Raw genomic sequence first — 18,200 nt, 5'->3', positions numbered from 1 at the left:
ATTTATTGTAGGACCACAAACAATTCATAATTTTTGTAAAATAATCATTTTATCACTAAAACGTGGGCCAATTTCCGGTCAATTTCTAACTCAAAATGCCTAACTTTTGTAATACTTATAGCAATAAAATACTAATGGCAATAAGATACTAATAGCAATTTAAAAAAAAACAGAATCTGTTTGCCAGGGTTAAACCAGCACGAGCATAGTTGCATTCAATCTGAAAGTAACCTAGCGAACTATTATTTAAAAAAAGGTTTGGATTAAAGATCGTACTGGTACTAAATGCCTCGTGAAATTCTGTCTGGTTTGCTGTCATTTGCTACGAGAAATCTAGAAATACATGTGATTTGAAACGATAATATTAATAGAGTTTTATATTGACGAAATCAAAAGGCTGTGCATGGTTTTTCACTGTTTTCTCGAAAGTGTATAATCATGATCCACACAGCTGAAACTTCAACATTTTATAGGTTTTGGATTGGATTTTATATTTCTTGGATTTTTGAGTGACATTATTGGAAACGGGGAAAATGCAGGCAAAGCAAATGACCATATGCTGTGAAGGAGTTTAATAAAATCTGTATAAGTTTGCTCTTTAGTATAAGCAACAACTATAGGTGACCATATTGAGTGTTCCTTGCTGGTTTATTACTTCAGCCTATATAAGCGCGCGGTACCTCACCTTAGGGTTCACCAGGTGCGGCGTTAACGCCCGTCTGTAACTTGGACTGTCTGGGATCTTTCTTAACGACAAGTTAACCAAACTGCACAGGAACAGGAAGCCTGCTCATTATGGACCGGCACAGCAGCATCCTTATCTGTTCGAAATCTGCCACCTTGCGGGTCAAGACGGTGCCAGGCACTGGTCTACGGTCCTATAATAAATAGAGTATCAAAGTATGAATCAAAAGGAATTTACTATGTACTTTGAAATGAAGCTGTTGGGATCACGGCAATGACGAGGGTGAGGCAAGCCACAAAGTAACGGCTTAATTAAGGACGCAAATGCACCGGCATCGAGGGATCAGCAATTTGAAAGCTTTAGCGGGGAGACGCCTACAGTCCCCCGTAGCATATCCGCCAGAAATCCCAAGGCTTAGGTGGGTAGAGTCGGACTTATATCCCCACAGAGCCCTTATCTGTTCCTTCCACGCCGTGAAAGGTGCCCTGAAATGGGCTGGGAGCCCCCGAAATCGAATTTCCTCTCTCGGTAAAGCGGTCAAGCGGAACAGTTCCTCTTCTGAGGGGGCCTGGGCCGAATTATGAAACGGGATGTCGAGAAATTTGATTTGTACGCCAGATGGATCACGCAAAGTACATGCAGGTGGGTTGGCTTATGGGGATTTATCCAGGTAGAGCCGTGGGATTTCCAGTTGACATGGCTTTTGGGGGGGGGGGACTCCTAGTGATATTGGGATGAGGAAGCCAAAGCTTTGCGGCTGATGGAGAGAGGACCGATCTTGCTTGAAGCCTCGTCTTCCACAGTCTATAATAATGTCTCGGAGGGGGCTGGACTTGGTGTTGTCTCCGCCCACACTCGGTGGGAGCACAATACAAAATGCATATTAGTCATCAGGGAAATGTCCTTATCCCGCCATCGTCTCCCATGACCACGCCTACAATTAAGTTGCTGTTATGTATGGATGACATTGCGATAAAAATCAAAGAAACAATAGTGGACAAACTATAGAACAGGTTTCCGTTTTCATAATTCACGGCCTCTCTGTCTTGTGATGATACCTTACAGAAATGAAAAGAAATGTATTCAATGAAACAAAATTATGCATTTCAGAAGTGACACTTACACAGCAAAATTATTTAATCCATACACTAATTAAAAAACCTACATTTAGACTTTTCTGGTAATCAACTTGCACGAAGCTGATTTACTTGCTGTACAGACTATCGCATCGATGCAATTTTAACAGTTCTCAGAATGTCACTATTTGCTAACCGTTATTTATGAAATTGTGCCATGACAAAACGCAGGTTCTATTAAACTTCGTTTCAAGTGGATAAGAAGACCGTTTTCTCCTGTTAGTTCGACCTTTTTTATCTACCTACAAGGCGGCTGGTGTTGCACGACAATTCCTGACCCGCATGACTGCAATCTTTTGCTGTGGGAGTGAAATACCTGCAAAAAAATTAACTTCCGCCGGAGCAAACCAAACAATATGACAATAAATCTTCTTTATATTACGACTGATATAGCTTTTTTTATGAGTGGGGGGTTTTTTCCTCTTCTTGAAACAGTCAATGCAACACAAAATGAACAATAACTGAAAAAAGTTCATGGGGCGGATTTCTAAAGAATATGTCTTTTCATCTTACCTTCATGCGTTCAATTTGCATTACAATATTAGTTTAGGTGTGATTGATCATTATTTATACCATTTCTTGTATATGTTGAATCGTCATATATATTTACGCTGTCGACTGTTGGTTCTTACTCTGTATAGGCAGCCCTTCTGCTACTTCCTCAAATGATTTAGCTTAAAACTCTCCAGTGATTTGTAATGAAAATGAACACCAAACCATCTGGGCTGTCGGCTCTTTTTTCCCCAATCATTCAGAAGCAGAAACCGAAATGTACGCCTCCAACTGCGCTGTCCTGAAAGGTTTTTCAAATAGCATCTGTATCAAGGGGAAGAACAAAAAAGAAAAGAAAATCTTAAATTCTTAAAAGTAAGATTATGATAACGAACATTAGCCACAGTCAGCTGCTGACCAACTTTATGATACTAGTAAAATGGGGCCAAATATAATAAATAGAATGCTACAATTCCTAAATGTATTCTCAAATTGCCTTGAAATGTGGGAGAAAGCTTCGCAAATTTCAAAATTTTCTGGGGACATGCCCAAGACTCGCCTGGCAGGGCGTGCATCCGGCATGCCTTCGATCCTTCCTTCATATATCAACCCCAACACCCCCACCCCCCGTTTCCTGATATAGATCCGCCCCGTGACTAGGCATAATGCTGACAAGTCTTTTTCTTCAACCTGACTGCGGGCTTGATATTTTATGAAATGGTTCCCTGTTATTTTGTTACCGATCGAATAAATAATCAGTAACCAAAAACATTCTTTAAACCAATTCAACTTCTTGTAATAATATGAACAGAGAAGTTCTCAGTGACAGATTGAAAAAAAATTTTAATGAAGGTTTTATGGATTAAAACTGATATGGATTAAAAACGATAAGACTATAGCTTTGATCGCACGCATCTGTGATGAGTAAACATGACACGCGTTATCGTTCGCATTATCATAAAACTGTCAAGTTATTCATAATTCATAGCAGTAAAGGCATGACGTCATTATACAAATATAGCAAATCTATGTGATATATCATAAGCTTCATATAAAGATGAGGGTAGGACAAGCATATAGTACATCGACCAGCATTTGTGACTCAATGTGCATGCTTAGGATATTACTTTCAAATGTTTCGCAAGGGTGTTTGATAAGCAGTTTCATTTTCAAATTGTCATATCTGCTGAAGAAAATATTGCTGCACCGTGGACAGGATCCTGCCGCAATCGAACAAACAGAACGGTAGTTTTTCTCTGTCTAGTCCCCAGAGGGACAAGCGCTTGAACACCATGGACTGTACATTACGTCATTGGCACCAACCTATAATTCTATGCATGCGCGAATTACAAACTGTACCATAATACGAGGATATCGATGTTCATAGTAGTGGCCCATAAAATATGATATTGCTCAATAATTGGTTTTACTCTGTTTTGGGGAATCGTGCGGCACGTCCAAGTCTTTAAAGCATAGTCTCCATATCGACATAAGATCGCAGATAGCAACGCAAACAAGACCCAAAACTGCAAGGCAGACATTATGGAAACATTTCACCCGGAAATGTCACCGTCAACCCAGACAGACGCAAACTATGTCTCGCAGACGATTGGCAACGTTGATTGCCGACAGTTTCATCATCCATGTACTGTCTGCGCAGTCTCAAAAACTAGGCTTGAGTCTAGTAGCCTATAGACTAAAACCCCGACTACCAACTTGTATGAACATAGAGAAGTAACCTATTGAAGTATTATAAGAAGAACTTTAATAAGATCGTATTCGTACTATCAAACACCCAGTGAATTATTCCGTCTGGTTTACGTCATTAAAGACAACAAGAAATGTAGGTGATTTCCAACGACTGGTCAATCATTCAGACTGACTCATTTTTGGAAATAAATAGTGGTATCGACGAAATGCTGTTCCGTGATCAACAGGATGTCCATGTTTTTCACTGTTTTCTCGAAAATGTAATATCCCCTCAGCAGAAACTCCACAGGTTATAGGTTTTGGACATTCTTCTTTGGATTTTGAGGGGTGTAATTATTGGAAACGAACAAAATGCATGAAAGCAAATGATGATAAATGATTATATGCCCCCCCCCAAAAAAAAAACCCTCGCATTTTGATATTAAACCCTTCAGACCCCATCCTTCTGCACGAACACAATTGGTTGTACATGTATGCTCAATTTTGATAAATATATATATTGCCTATAGTTTCCCAAAAAGAGGGAAAACTCATTAAAGAATGAGTCTTCCTTTGTTTCAGCCCTCATCTGCCCCCCCCCCCTCGCCCACTTTATAAATATAGGGATCACAACCCCGTATCATCTTCACGAATCGTTAATTGATTTCATAGATTCTATGAAATAGTATTTTCAAACCCACGTTCCTTTGGCGTCAAACCCGTGAAATTCAGTCATCGGAAATGATCGTCTGGTGCTATGTGGGCGATATCGTATAGATAGCCCAGCACATGACCTTCTGGTCTGGTCACTGGCCCGCAACCCCGTGAACCCCAACCCCCCACCAACATATCGCCAGCGGTCCGCTAATAAAGCCTTCCTGTAGTACAACACCGCACGCCACATATTTATTTTCGCCGGTAATTTGGGGGAAAATAGGAAATGGCAATGAGCCATGCAAGCAAGATCAAAATAAACCAACAAATAAACAACCAAAAACCAAAAGAAAATATTGAATGCTGTCAACAAAACGAACAAGATAGTCAGACTACTTCAAGTAATATTTTGATTTTTTTTCTTCTTTTTTATCTTGCAAAAGCCATTATATACAAAACAATTTTAAGAATCCAACATACATGTATACTAGGTGAATAATGTGTGGAATATCAATTTTACCAGTGTTCACGTTTTTGAATTTAAAAAATAGAATCACTAACGAACAAGTTATTCTTATGACGATGCTTGGGTGGATTTTTTGACGAGTTGTTTTTGTGGGTTTTGTTTCAAGGTACAGCCACTTGCTGCACAATAGAGAAAAACAACATGGCCAACTGGTATGAAGCGGTGCCACTGGTTTCCTGCCTGCATCCGTTACCAGTCACAAAACATCCGTTGTGTCATCAGCGATGACACTGGTGTACCGATACATTATACATGTACATGACATGTACATACCAGTTTTACCAAAGGTAATGTACTATAATTTGCAATCATATTGTGTCTGATATCTGTTAAGCAAGATCGCATTATTTTGTGATTTCATCGTGAAAAGGTCACTTGAAAGAACAGCCATGCTTATAATTCACTCTTGAAAATAAAAGCTGTTCTGTCGTCGTGTTTACAAAAATGTCATTGTTGAATCTTTTTAACAATTCAGTATTAATAGGGTTCTGTGTGTTATATCTTCCTTGTTATTATGTCAAAATCATCTTTTATTATTAATTTCCGGACGATCGCGCGTGCATTCTCTATCAGCATGTATGCCAAATAAACACCGGATACTAGGTGAAAATAAAATGTCAAAATCTGAATATTAAATTAGCTATTAATAATAATGAAAATGGAAGACAATTTCTGGGCAAATATTGTTTTCAGTTTAAGTAAACATCACAACTTCTTTCCCCAATGAGTCGCGATATTTTGTGAACTTGAAATGGTTTTGTGAAAATGTGAATATCCAATGTATCGAATGATAATCAGGATGGACGAAATTCAAATCGAAAGTCAAATTCACGATGATTACTGACATGACGTTTCTCGCCTAATGAAATAAAAAGCTGCCGAGGCATTTCAAAAAGTTCCAACTCCTTCTGACTGAACATTTTGTTTATGTTAAAAATCGCTTTCTTCCCGACGAAGCGTTGCAAATCGCCGGCAGAAAGAAACAGAAACTTAGCAATTGTAAAGTTCAGCGGAATGGCGAAAAGGTTATTGCACTTCCTCCTGCACGAACAACGTCCCCAAAAAAGTCACGCGTTGTCAAATTCATTTTTAGTATAAAACTGAGTCTTCTGAGCTGTGTGGTAAAAAGTTTGTGGGCGCACGCGTGATTCTGAATCACTAGGTGCGCAGCCTGGGTACAGGTGCAAAACCACCTGTGGCGAATGAAGAGACTGTGTCACGAATAATTCAGTTCCTCTTTATATATACCGTGTCGCCATTCTCGTGCTCATTTTGTTCATTGTATAATTAATGGTTTCCCGCTCAGTGTCTGTACGTGAGCAGCTGAGGCACTATCTGAGAAAGTTCAATGCCAAGTTTACATTTGCATCAGGTACCGCCGGACAACAGGTGCCGAGACCCCGTTTCTTGAATGTTTGCTTATTGCTGTTGAAGGCACTGCCACTGTCAATAATGAAGTCGAATAAGTTGGAGTCTTTTGGCAAGGTGGCGAGTTTTTCATCACTTTAAGTGCTGAAAAAATAGCTGCAAAATTACAGAGCTGTTTCCAGTGTTGGCGGAACCGGATGAGGGGAGGCAGTGCGCCTCTTGATCTGGCGGGAGCATTGCGAGGAAATGGCCGATGAAATCGTCTTCTCGTAGGCGGCCAGCTGACCCACGAAGTTGAGGTTGGGGTTGATGATGGTCCGCCGGGACTTGACCAGATTGTAGGCCTTGGACATGGCCATGCCACGGTACCTCATGATGTAAGCGATGGCTACGGTGGAGGACCTTGAGATGCCGCCACTGCAGTGGATCAGGACCTTCTCGTGGCGTCTGCGAGCGGCCTCTGTTCAAATAAACACCAAGGTCACCATGAATGAGGACGAAAGGAAAACAAAACCCGTTTCAACAAAACTGAAACAGTTGTGTTACAATGATTCATTCAGTTACACTGCTGCATGTCTATTTATATCTTAAACAGGCATGAAGCTCTTATAAAGTTGTGATCAATTTAGAAGTTTCAGTTTCTGATGATGCAACCAGACTGTCTGCTTTTCAGCTTAAAAGCTGTAAGTCCCTGGCTTTGTCATTTTTGGTATTCCCCTGGATTATTTCCTCTCCATAATATGTCAACCTTCAAACTTCAACTGCATGTCAATGAGATACCTACCGATGAAGACGAAAGCCTCTTCGAAGTGCCTCTTGAGGTTGGCCAGGCAGTTGTCTCGGACACTTATCCGCTTGTAGTTGATGTTGGAGGTCTCCTGGTGAAAGCAAGGCACGGACTGGGTCACGTTCAGGACGTTGCCGATCCTCTCCTGCTGAAGGAACTCCAGATCGGCCGCATCCTTCTCGTTGCCCACGTAGAGGAAAGTCAGGAGCTGGGTGGCCGGGATGTCGATCTCTTTCTGCTTAATCGTCGTGTAGTCCGTGTCGGAGATGACGCCGGCTGCCGACCGGCAGATCGACGCATCGGGCGCCGAGTTCACCATCTCGGCGGAGCTGATACACATGCGCGCGAAGTGGTTTTGGAATTCGTTCAGTCCTCCTATAAAAAAGCACAGAAATGATTTGGAAAAAGTAAATATTTAATTCCGGCGCAACTTATTTCATGCTGTTTTCTATTGTCACTGAAACATGTGCGACTAAATATGGAAAGGCATATTTTTCACTAAATCAGATAAGTTTTTTTTATTAGGACAAGCCGAATGGAATTAATAAATCTAATCAGTTAAAGAAACTTAATATTTGTATGAAAAATGACATCATTGACAGCTGAAATAAACACAGTCATATAACTCATAACATTTTGAAGTACCACATTTTTATAGACCCGTATTGGTTGATATGGACACTATATACGTCGTGTCTCATATCGATGATCAATTATTTCTCACAAAATAAATATGAAAGCCGCGTCAGTTTTGCCTTTAACTAGAGAACTTGGCATAGATTCAACCTCATATTCATTCCGTGGACTTTGCTAAGGTAAATACTCTTCAGTTTTCCAAAAGGCACTAGAGAATAGCGATTGTTTGCACACTAAACGCACTGCAGTTCTTTTTTAGGGAAGGCAGTCATGGGCAAAAAAAGCCTGGTCGATCCTCCTGGTCGATCGCACGTTTGAATTTCAATACAATTGTTAGCGTATTCCATAAGAGCCAGGCTTGATTGTATTTTATCAGTAGGCGCTCACACAGCAGTTGTACAAACAGTTGCTATCTGGTGTTATTTCAGTCGGATTATTCTTTGAGCTAAACTGGGTCGGTTTGTTGATAGGAATTGAAAAGACCTCGATTCTTCGCTCTTTTCATCTATTCAAAAATTCTAAATGCCAAATACTTAATATTACATGCATGTGGCACGATTGCAGAACATGGAATAGGCCTATACAACAAACTAGCTTCAACATGTTAAAATGAATTACATAAACTTTTGAGTAATAATAGTTTGTAGGTCTGTCATGTCTGTTCCTTGCTCTATGCTGAAACTTATATCAATTCAAATAGCAGAAATGTGTTTATTGAAATCAATCGCAGACTTTCAGACATTCAGAGATATGATTTTTTTCTGTTGCATCTTTAAACTGATTCGAATTATTGTTTACCAAATGCGGAGGGTGACACTAACCTTTCAGAAAACATGCCCTTGTCCCTTCTTTCCGAAGCGAGTTCAGGACCAGGAGGGTCGGATGGTTAGACGGCAGGTCATCAATTACTTGAGTGTCCTCGTCGTAAACCACCACGTCCTTGTCCGATCGGGAACACAGGGCCTCCCTGCCTTCGTCAGAGGTGGCAAGGTCGTCGATTGAGAGTTTGCCCTGCTGCAGGCGCCGCTTGGTGAAGCAATTGGTGCAGTTCACGTTCACTGCCCCGTCGATGTGGCGCTTGTTGTAGGCCAAGAAGGACCGGCAATCGACGAGAACAACGGCGGGGTATTCACAGTCCAACCGCTTGAAAAGCTCTCCCGGTGTCACCGACTCGACGCTGGGACTCTCCTTAGAAATGATATTGTTAACCTGCCTCTTGATTGGGCAGCCGTTCTTGCTTGATTTTCCCCTGCATGATGGCGGTAGGCCTAGGGTGAACATGGCGTGGGCCATAGTGGCTTTAGAGTCCTGCCTGACGGCAGGGTCTAATCGAGCTGCTGCTGAGGGGCCATCTTGTACGGGTTGTGCTCTGCCTGTTGCTGTCGTGAAACCGTGGGTAACCTCTGGAGGCATGGATATATTCTGCTTGCTTACCGCTGAAATATGCCCACTGCAATATCCTGTGGGTCGCTGACGAATTTTCTCCTCGGGACGAGTGACTGATTACCGCGTTTGCGTTGATTTCGGAAAAGCACGTTCGCTGGTTTTGCCGTGAATATCTCCCACAGATTCCCCCGTTATATTTCCACGAGGTGTTCCTAAAATATCTCAATAAGTAGCGTTTGAAAAATATACCAAAATATTTGGGTAGAAAGAGTTGTTTTTGCTCTCCTCTCAAAATACTGTGCTAACTCACTCAACTGACGGAGTAAGGTATGGAAAATTCTGGCACCCAAAAAGCGCACAGCAGCTAGCACAAGAAGAGCATAGGACAATAGCGCTCCGTTGGTCGGCGGGCCCGTATTTATTACTCTGCGGCAGATCATTGGCTATCCAAGGCCATGACATCATCGTTGTGGCTATTTCGGGCACTCACCTCATGAATTATTTAATATTTTCTTTCCACGGTCCGTTGCGCATGTGCGGGTAAATAACAAAAAAAAAATTCGCTGGTTTTCAAGTACGCACGTCATAGGTTTACTGGCTAAGATCATAAAGCAGAACACCAACCAACAAAGAAGGCCGTGGATAATAAAACCTTTAGGGGTTATATAGTTTGTCATCTGTTCCATAATGTACCATGTGATCAGACTCAGCCAATCGGGGGCCATGTTTCTATTGCTATTGGCTCATGGTTATGCATGTCATGTACATAATATACAGTCATCTTTAGTAGTTTCTTGGTAAGAATTAGTAGGCGGTGTTAATTGCACAACTTTTAAGGACGAACAAAAGCGGTTTTACACAACGTTTGAACACTGAGCAGAGAAAATGGATGACGAAAATGTGGTGAAATTGTTTTCCACAAAATAAAAGTGAATGACGAACTCCCTCCTTGTAAAATAGAAGTCAGATGAATTAATACCTCAAGTTTTACATACATTATGTGACAATTATTTCAATTATTGAAAAAAAAAGTTTTAACAACTTCTTTTAAACGTTTGTACGGATATATTTATTTTTCAATTCCGTATTTCCTTGCTATACTATTCTGTTTAATGATTTCCCTCTCGAATGAAATAGTTTAGAATGTCTTAATTAGTTGGAACACAAAAAGCGCTTACTAAATTCCCCATTCTACTCGGCCTTGTTTAAAACTATACTAAAAAATGTAATTTAGTTCCGACCGACTTTTGGGGGGGATTTCTCACTGGAAAGTTCATAATAGCACTTCAGTTCGTAAATGTATTTCTTAGGATACTATACACAAATTTATTTCAGGACAGTTTTTATCAAACATTTGTTCATTCTTGTTCCAGGTGATAGGTACTGAAAGTAAGGCGTCTGAAAATCTTATTTGATTTGTGCATTGATAATTAGACGTGAAACGGACGTGGAATTGCGGCCATCGTTTCTTCTTCTTAAATTTCTTGTTTCATTGTCATCTCTTTGTAAAAGGTAAAATATTTCCGGAAGTCCGTTTGTTTTATCGACAATGCATCTCGGATAAAGGACATCATGATTATTTACATGTGACGTCTGTGGTGAAACAAATCTTAGAAATGATGAAATTTTAAAAACTTTCCAAAAATTCTGATCTTGCGTCAAAAATGGGCATAACTATAGATCTCATGCACGTCACAAGATGTGTTTACCAAACACAGATTTTGTTTCCTAGGGAACTTTTGGTTGGGCGCCCAAGTGAAACCACGGGTAATATAGTGGGTACCGGAGACTGGGAACCAGGCGTTCTAGGTCACGCAGAAACTCATACAATAGCTTTTGTTCACTTTCACAATGCAGTATTGACGCTCTTCGGGTTTCGAAGCGCTGTAAAGTACTGATCATACAGTTGGCGCTATCGCTGTGAAGAAAACCCATGCAATGTCCGGGTGATAAGTTTTGCATAATGTCTCGTCAAATACTCGTTGTAAATTAAAGAGGAAAGTTGACTTGTGGGGGCGCGTGTTTTCAGAGGTTGTCTTGTTGATACGAAAAGGGCTTTGAAATCCTAGTTCGGAAGGAAACACCCAGAGTGGGTGCAAAATACACCATGTGGGTGTCCAGTATTGTCTCATATAGCTGCAAATTGTCAGCGGTTCATGACTGCATGGTGGTTTGCACAATGATCAAGCCGGTAACTTCACGAACAATACTTCATGTCATTTCGAACTAAATGTATAGCTGACCGTTGGAAAGACGGTAAATCTCAACTACACGTTAATTGTCATATTATAGTTCTTGGTCCGGGATTGTCCATGGTTCGGAGGAATAAAATGGAAAACAGTATCATTATTGTAATTATTTTTAAACACTAATTTGCCACTTGGCTGACTTTCTTTCCTTTATGATGAACCTGTTAGGGAGGGGCTCAGGTCTTCATCTGATAAATCCCGCTCAGTACTGACAACCATCACCACCAAGAGTACAGGAGCCTCCAGATCATTCTCAATGGCAGGTCCTAAAGAATGGAACAATGAAGATCCCGTTACACATCAGAGACTCCCAATCTATCCACATTTTCAAAAAGCTTCTCGAAACCCATCTCTTTGCTCTAATATTAACTACTAGCTCTTCTTGATTGTTTTTTTTTCTCTGTAAAGCGCTTTGATCTTGCTGAAAGCGCAATATAAATCACCGGTTTATTATTATTTTTATAATTTCAGGAAGTTCTTGTTAAAATATACGCTTCAGGAGGAAAAGGTATTGATCCACCGATGATTTAATCTTTCCCAATTATTTTTTAGCTTATCAAATCCCACAATATTTGATAACAATCTATACACAGCGAGATTAGTCTGTTTTGCATGTCGTCTATAGTAGATTATATTTAGATCCCACTATATGATGTTTAAGCATGATTCTGTTTCTGAAAGTGGACTGACTGATTAATTACATAACGCTTTGAGGCAAAACCATTTTTTAACCTGGTTACGGTAATGGTTATAAATAGAAAGACATCACCTGTAACCTCCACACTGATTGGGTTTGCAAATTATTAGTCTGAAACACGTACTGCTGCTTCGTGAACGCTGCGCTAGGTCATGACACAGTGGTTCGTCATGCGCTTAATGTATACATGGGCTGTACATGGAGGCCTACAATGACGAGCGGAGGTGTTGCATACATGACTGCACGAATCGTGCAATGGCCAAGAACTTGAATTGACCAGTCAGGACTCGTCAAGTAAATAGTCACGATGACGTCACAAATGGTCATATTTTATTTAACAATACAATACATTATGAGTGTTGCATAATATTGCGAAAAAAATGCTAGTCTTGTTTTATATTGCTTTGAAACATTATTTAGGATTTTTTTTTTTTTTTTTCACGAAACAAAATAGATATTTTCCTAAATTCATCAGAATATCTGAAGAGTCGCAAAGCGCAATTCCTTTCTGAAACAAGAGCACGAATCATTGAGGAAAAGACATCAATTTATATTTTTATACTAAATTTCTCTTGGTGTTCAGTAAAATAATGCCTTTATCGCCTGTCATTTGCATATTACGCCCACTATGTTTACATTTCTCTTTAAATAAAAAAAATAATTCAAAACCGAATGAATCAATAAATATAATTACTTGATATTTTGTTTCCGAGTTATACTGTTACAGAAACAGACAGTGTAATATTTTTTTGGAGTGAAATGACTCAACTTTCTATAAAAAAAAAAATGAGAGAGCAAAGAAAGTTCAAGAAAATAACTCATTTTGCTGTATAATCTTTATGAAAACTTAAATTTCATTTTCTTTTTTTGAAAATATAAGTCATCACTTTTGTATGAAAAAAATCCTTAAAATGAGTGTGGAATCGTTCGAGAAAATTCGAACATTTCATAAACCAGTAAGCACACACAACTTGACAATTTTGTCCTTTACCTTCAGTCATAATTATATCAATATTATTATTCTCTTTTGTCAGAATACACCATCAGATATTCTGGCTCGCCGACCTTGAATCTGATGTCGCTTCAACAAAAGATTGGTAAACCGCACACCCAACTTGGTTCATACAAATACCATATGACGCCCTTGCTGAAATATGTTCCTGAACAATTTCGAATTATTGGCTGCCAGACAATAATTTTGTTCTCGTGGGGTAGGCTGGTTCCCGCCCCACAATGAGTATCTGTAGGATACGGACCGGGAGCCAGTCTGCTCACAAAGCAGATCTGTTTGTGCCCAAAATAAAAACCTTTTTTTCCCAGAAAACGTCGAATTTGCTGAAGTTCACGGGCAACGTCACTTTAATTGTTTTCCTTCACTTTTTATAATATTATTTATACTTTTTATATTATTAACAAACATTCTTAATATATTACCTGACATTTTTGTTGCTGTAATTATAATTAATTACAAACGCGCACTTATACAGGCCTACTATATTTATTTTATATCTGACGCCTAGTAATCGCTTTTGTATTTTAGGCTCGAAACCAAACTTGTAGTACATGTCATTTCAATAACGGAGATAGGATCAACTTCATGCGTTTCCATTGCCGGAAAGTTCACAACACAAAATCGGCTTGAATCGAGACTAGGGTAAAGGATTGATGAAAAACCACCTTTAAAGTATGGGGACCCTCAAGACAGTAGAAACATCCAAACTTGAGAATTTCTTTCGAGAAAACGATCGCGACATCCCTAGACCTGTACGTAATAACTCAGTAGTGTTTCGGAATATTGCGAGTGCTTTGTTTTTGCTCCAAACTCTATATCATGAAAATCGTCATGAATTCGTTCAAGAAATGAGGTCATAAATGTGTTGTCCAGTAAAGGCCACTACGATTTTCTTTTTTCTTTTTTTAGCGGGGCTAAAGGAGAAATATAGAAAACGCCTTGCCATTTGTTTTGTTGATTGGGGATTGGGTTTTTTCGCCCGTGGCAACGCTCCCCGAAACGTCATCCCTGTCCCACTAGAAATTGTTTGCTATGGTACTTTCTGTTTTAGTTTTATTGCTAGGCAACTGAATATCCCTAAACAAGGAAGTCATTAATGAAAAAAAATTGGCTAGAGAGGCTCTCGAACCCCGTTCACTGTATAGCGACTAAAATACATGCTTTAGATGTGATTCGTAAACAAATATCACCAAGAGGGTCAAGTCTAATAGGCCTAATTGGTCATTAGCATGCCCGGTATATTTCAAGGGCAATACGTGTCAAGGGTTATAGTGGTCCTGAGCACAGGGAAGCCACTAATCGAGATACAGGAAAGAATACAGTAAAACCATTCCTGTTTAATACCTTCAGCTCCTAACATCCGCATTAAAAACTTACCGTTGGCCAATGGGCTTATACATTATCATCAGCTGCATCCTGTAAAACAATGGCACCAACGTGACAACGTCAAGGTTATAGGGTGAATGGTCACGCAACTTCCATCACGTGATGTTCAAACTCGATTCTCTGACGTGAAGCAACGAAAGCCTACTTGGCTACTTGCCAAAAGGCTTCCAATGAAAGGGAATTGGAAAGGCGTACATTCCCAGTTCCGTACGTTTTGGTCCGCTTTATCGCGTCACGTTGAGCTCAAACGACAGTGACATCCTTGTGTGGGATCTATCTGTGTGACGTCAAAGCCATCACACTTGTGATGCAGAGATGAGGTTTTGAACGAGTGCCTTACAACACGGGCTACACAGGGCACTCACCTCTCCCACCCCTGCCCCCGGAGCCTCTGCCATCTGTGTACATCTGTGTAGAATTTTCAGAACAAAAGGCTTCGAATGAAACTATGACCATAACAAACGACTCTACCACTAGGACCCCAGGTGCCCCTCCCCCCCCCCCCCCCGGGCCCCTTCCCCCTGCAACCCTCGTTGCAATACTTTTCTACTTCTGAAAATTCGTTGCGGATATGTTTTTCTTTGCCCCCTCGGCCAATGTTCGTGAACTCTGCAATTTTTGTGGAATTATCACACGTAGAACAAACTTTTGGTCCTCGAAAATCGAACCGGCGGAGTGCTACTCTTGATTCAAGTCACACTTATTTCTTTAAAAAAAACACGTTGCCTCAAACAATGCTTCAAATAAGTACCCTATCATTTTGGCGTGCTTTATGATATGCGACGCGCCAATCTGGCATCTTTGGCTCAAATTCGATGGTTTTATTCGCTGCTGGAAGTACGTATATAGGCAAGGCAATCCGCATAAGATGGAAACAAACACTTCCTTTCTAAATGTATAAAACCATTGTGTGGATTTTCCAGTCACCCAGACCCTCGAAATATGGTTTCTCGAATTTACGATGAAACACGTACATATCTTGAAAGTTCATAACCAACGGCGACATCGAGCAGTACATGCAGTACCCTGCCGAGTAGAACAACTTAGTTTTGCGCATGAACTCACTCAGTGACCCATCCTGGTTCGTGTCCTATACTACCACGTCAGTAACTTCCTCTTTTTATACAACACCGGAGCTCGTGTAACCAGGTTTGGGGTACTAGAGATCAGATTGGGTAAGGGTTGCGGCGAACTTTAACTATACTTCAAAACATTTGAATTAAGTTCGACAAGGAACGACTTCACTCGAATGATCGACTGTTGCAGTGGGGTCTATCCGATGTTCCCAAATACATATATGTTCCCCAGTAGGCTACCTGTGTTCCAACATCCTTAGAGTTAGGGTAAGGGTTAGATTAGGGTTTGGGTTAGGGTTGGGAAACATAGGTATTGGGGAACATAGGCATGCACCCGTTGCAGTCGACGACCGGACCGAAGCTAAAGCCTACCACACCGTATACATCTGGGCATAAGCGATGGCCGTTTTTTTTTTTTTTTTAGATTATAAGAGTTTTCACTAGCTTCCGAGGAAACATTTCATATAAACAGACTGAAATATAAGAAACCATTTTTTTTAAAATTAGTTTGGAAATAATAGTACTTTCACTTCAGTTACCATGACTTTAAATATTATTGTGTAGCATGAACTATATATGTTGCTGTGCAACGCCATTACATATATGTATATTTATAATCATAGTGTTTCCAATTAAGGGATTAGTATCATTTTCGATCCCTTGAAACTGAAACTTATCTGTTAGTTTTATCAAATTAGTTTTTGAAATCATTCAAATAATCGGTGACAAATGTGTTTTATTTTTGTAGCGGACTTTTACCTATGGGCCAGATTTAAATATACTTATTGAACATTGGCCTATGATTGATTTCCATCAAGGAGGAATCATTGTCTACATTAATTTGATTTTCTCTGTGGTGTACTTATTTTAGTCATCTGCCGCCTTGTCTGACTGATTTAAGATAATGACCACGTCGGGAAAAAAAATGATGTTGAATTGAATTACGAATTATGAACAATAAATGAATATTGAACAGGAGGATTGACAATCTATTCCTAACGGCAGCAAGTTATAATCAGTAAAACAAATTAATTTCACGCAGGCTCTTCAAAATATTCGGTTTTGTTTTATTCAAACGTATTCAATTTGTGTGATTTATTTAAACCGAAAAAAAATGCTCTTTTTGACGTTTTAAACCCTCTGAAAATATATTTTTATTGTTTATGAAGAAGTAGGTTTAGGGAACGGTGGTCCTTTCCCAGGCAAAGCATGCCAGCCCCGGGGAGATGTCGCATACCTGCAAGCTTGGGTCTGCCTGCTTCGGCTGTTCAGACTGACGGTGTGGTCTCGTTCGGCCCTGCTACTCTTGGAAGGTCCCCGTCATTTGGCACAGCCGCAGGGGCGGTTGAGCTGTAGCACTCTCCTTGCTTACACGAGGCCTTGAATCGTAAAAGTCTACGTGTTTTAAATAACCAAATTCTATAATAATTTGCCCAATAATTTAGAAACAGACATTTATTTCATCTTAATGGCAGAAATGAAGAATAATACAAGTTCTGGTTGAGATAAAGGTTAAGATAAAGGTCAGTAATACAGTATAGAGGTGGCAAAACCTAGCATGCTATTACACGAAACCAGACGAATTATTACAGAAAACAATTCTACTTGTAAGTAGTAAACAAAGTTATGGAAAAAAATAACGGGCTACGAAATTTGTAAAATAATTATTCCGTAACTGAACGTGGGTACTTTTGGTTTGTCTCTTTCAAAAGTGAACGTCGTTTGCATTGCTAAAGAAATAGCAATTTCAAACCAAAATCATTTGGGGGGGGGGGTGAAACAGCACGATGAGAGCAGCTTTTATTTATATATCAAATTTAAAGGGAATGTACAACATTTGACTTTGCTGTAATTTTCAGAAATAAATGGATTTGGATCGAGGAATAGTATGTTTAAGCAAATATTGTTACACCGACTTGTTTCACGTTTTGGGTTCGTAGATGATTTAAAATGTCAGCACACCAGTAGCCATGATGTCACAGGATGCTTTAGACTGTCATTTCCTAACAATCCAGTAAAGAATTTCGTGGTAATTTGATCATTTTGTTTTTTGATATTTGCAAATCTTGTATCTTCCCTTTAAGGCATTCTGTTAAATAACTACGAGTATTACTGGGTGATTTTTTTATGCGAAAATATTTTTTTTATCGTTCTCGAAGTCCCTGATGTCTATTTACGTCCCAATCATAATGACACCACACAAAAAATAACATGACAATATTACATCACATTATTATGGTATAGAAGGGGGAAACTGGCCAAAAGTAGGCCAATGAACCTGTGCCATCCGGAAACGCCGATTGGTGAACACGCTACGTTATTGTTTTGATTGGAAGGATACGAAAAGTCCGGTCGGTTTTTCCTGGTATAAGTGCATACTCACCGGAGTGTAACATGACCAAGCACAATATTTACAAATGA

At 39.8% G+C, this 18,200-nt stretch overlaps 1 protein-coding gene across 1 annotated transcript; it reads right to left on the bottom strand.

The window, feature by feature from the left end:
• Nucleotides 1-5,052: 5,052 nt before the first annotated feature.
• LOC119741001 (dual specificity protein phosphatase 10-like) lies at nt 5,053-9,766 on the bottom strand. The gene is made up of 3 exons (XM_038216556.1): nt 8,795-9,766; nt 7,335-7,712; nt 5,053-7,010 (listed from the first exon to the last, which is right to left on the bottom strand). Exons 1-3 carry the CDS (start codon nt 9,384-9,386, stop codon nt 6,715-6,717), a joined length of 1,266 nt encoding a protein of 421 aa, XP_038072484.1. The 5' UTR covers nt 9,387-9,766; the 3' UTR covers nt 5,053-6,714.
• Between the last annotated feature and the right edge of the window lie 8,434 nt (nt 9,767-18,200).

Source organism: Patiria miniata, unplaced genomic scaffold (assembly GCF_015706575.1).
Source record: "Patiria miniata isolate m_02_andy unplaced genomic scaffold, ASM1570657v1 HiC_scaffold_5, whole genome shotgun sequence".
Taxonomy (NCBI): Eukaryota; Metazoa; Echinodermata; class Asteroidea; order Valvatida; family Asterinidae; genus Patiria; species Patiria miniata.
This window is presented reverse-complemented; position numbering and strand designations above follow the sequence as displayed.

Excerpts from the sequence above, each read along its gene's own strand:
- LOC119741001 (XM_038216556.1), bottom strand. The coding sequence starts at position 9,386 with ATGCCTCCAGAGGTTACCCACGGTTTCACGACAGCAACAGGCAGAGCA. Across the intron at positions 7,713-8,794 it reads AAGGGCATGTTTTCTGAAAG|GAGGACTGAACGAATTCCAA; the intron begins GTTAGTGTCACC and ends GCTTTTTTATAG. Across the intron at positions 7,011-7,334 it reads AGAGGCTTTCGTCTTCATCG|AGGCCGCTCGCAGACGCCAC; the intron begins GTAGGTATCTCA and ends TTATTTGAACAG.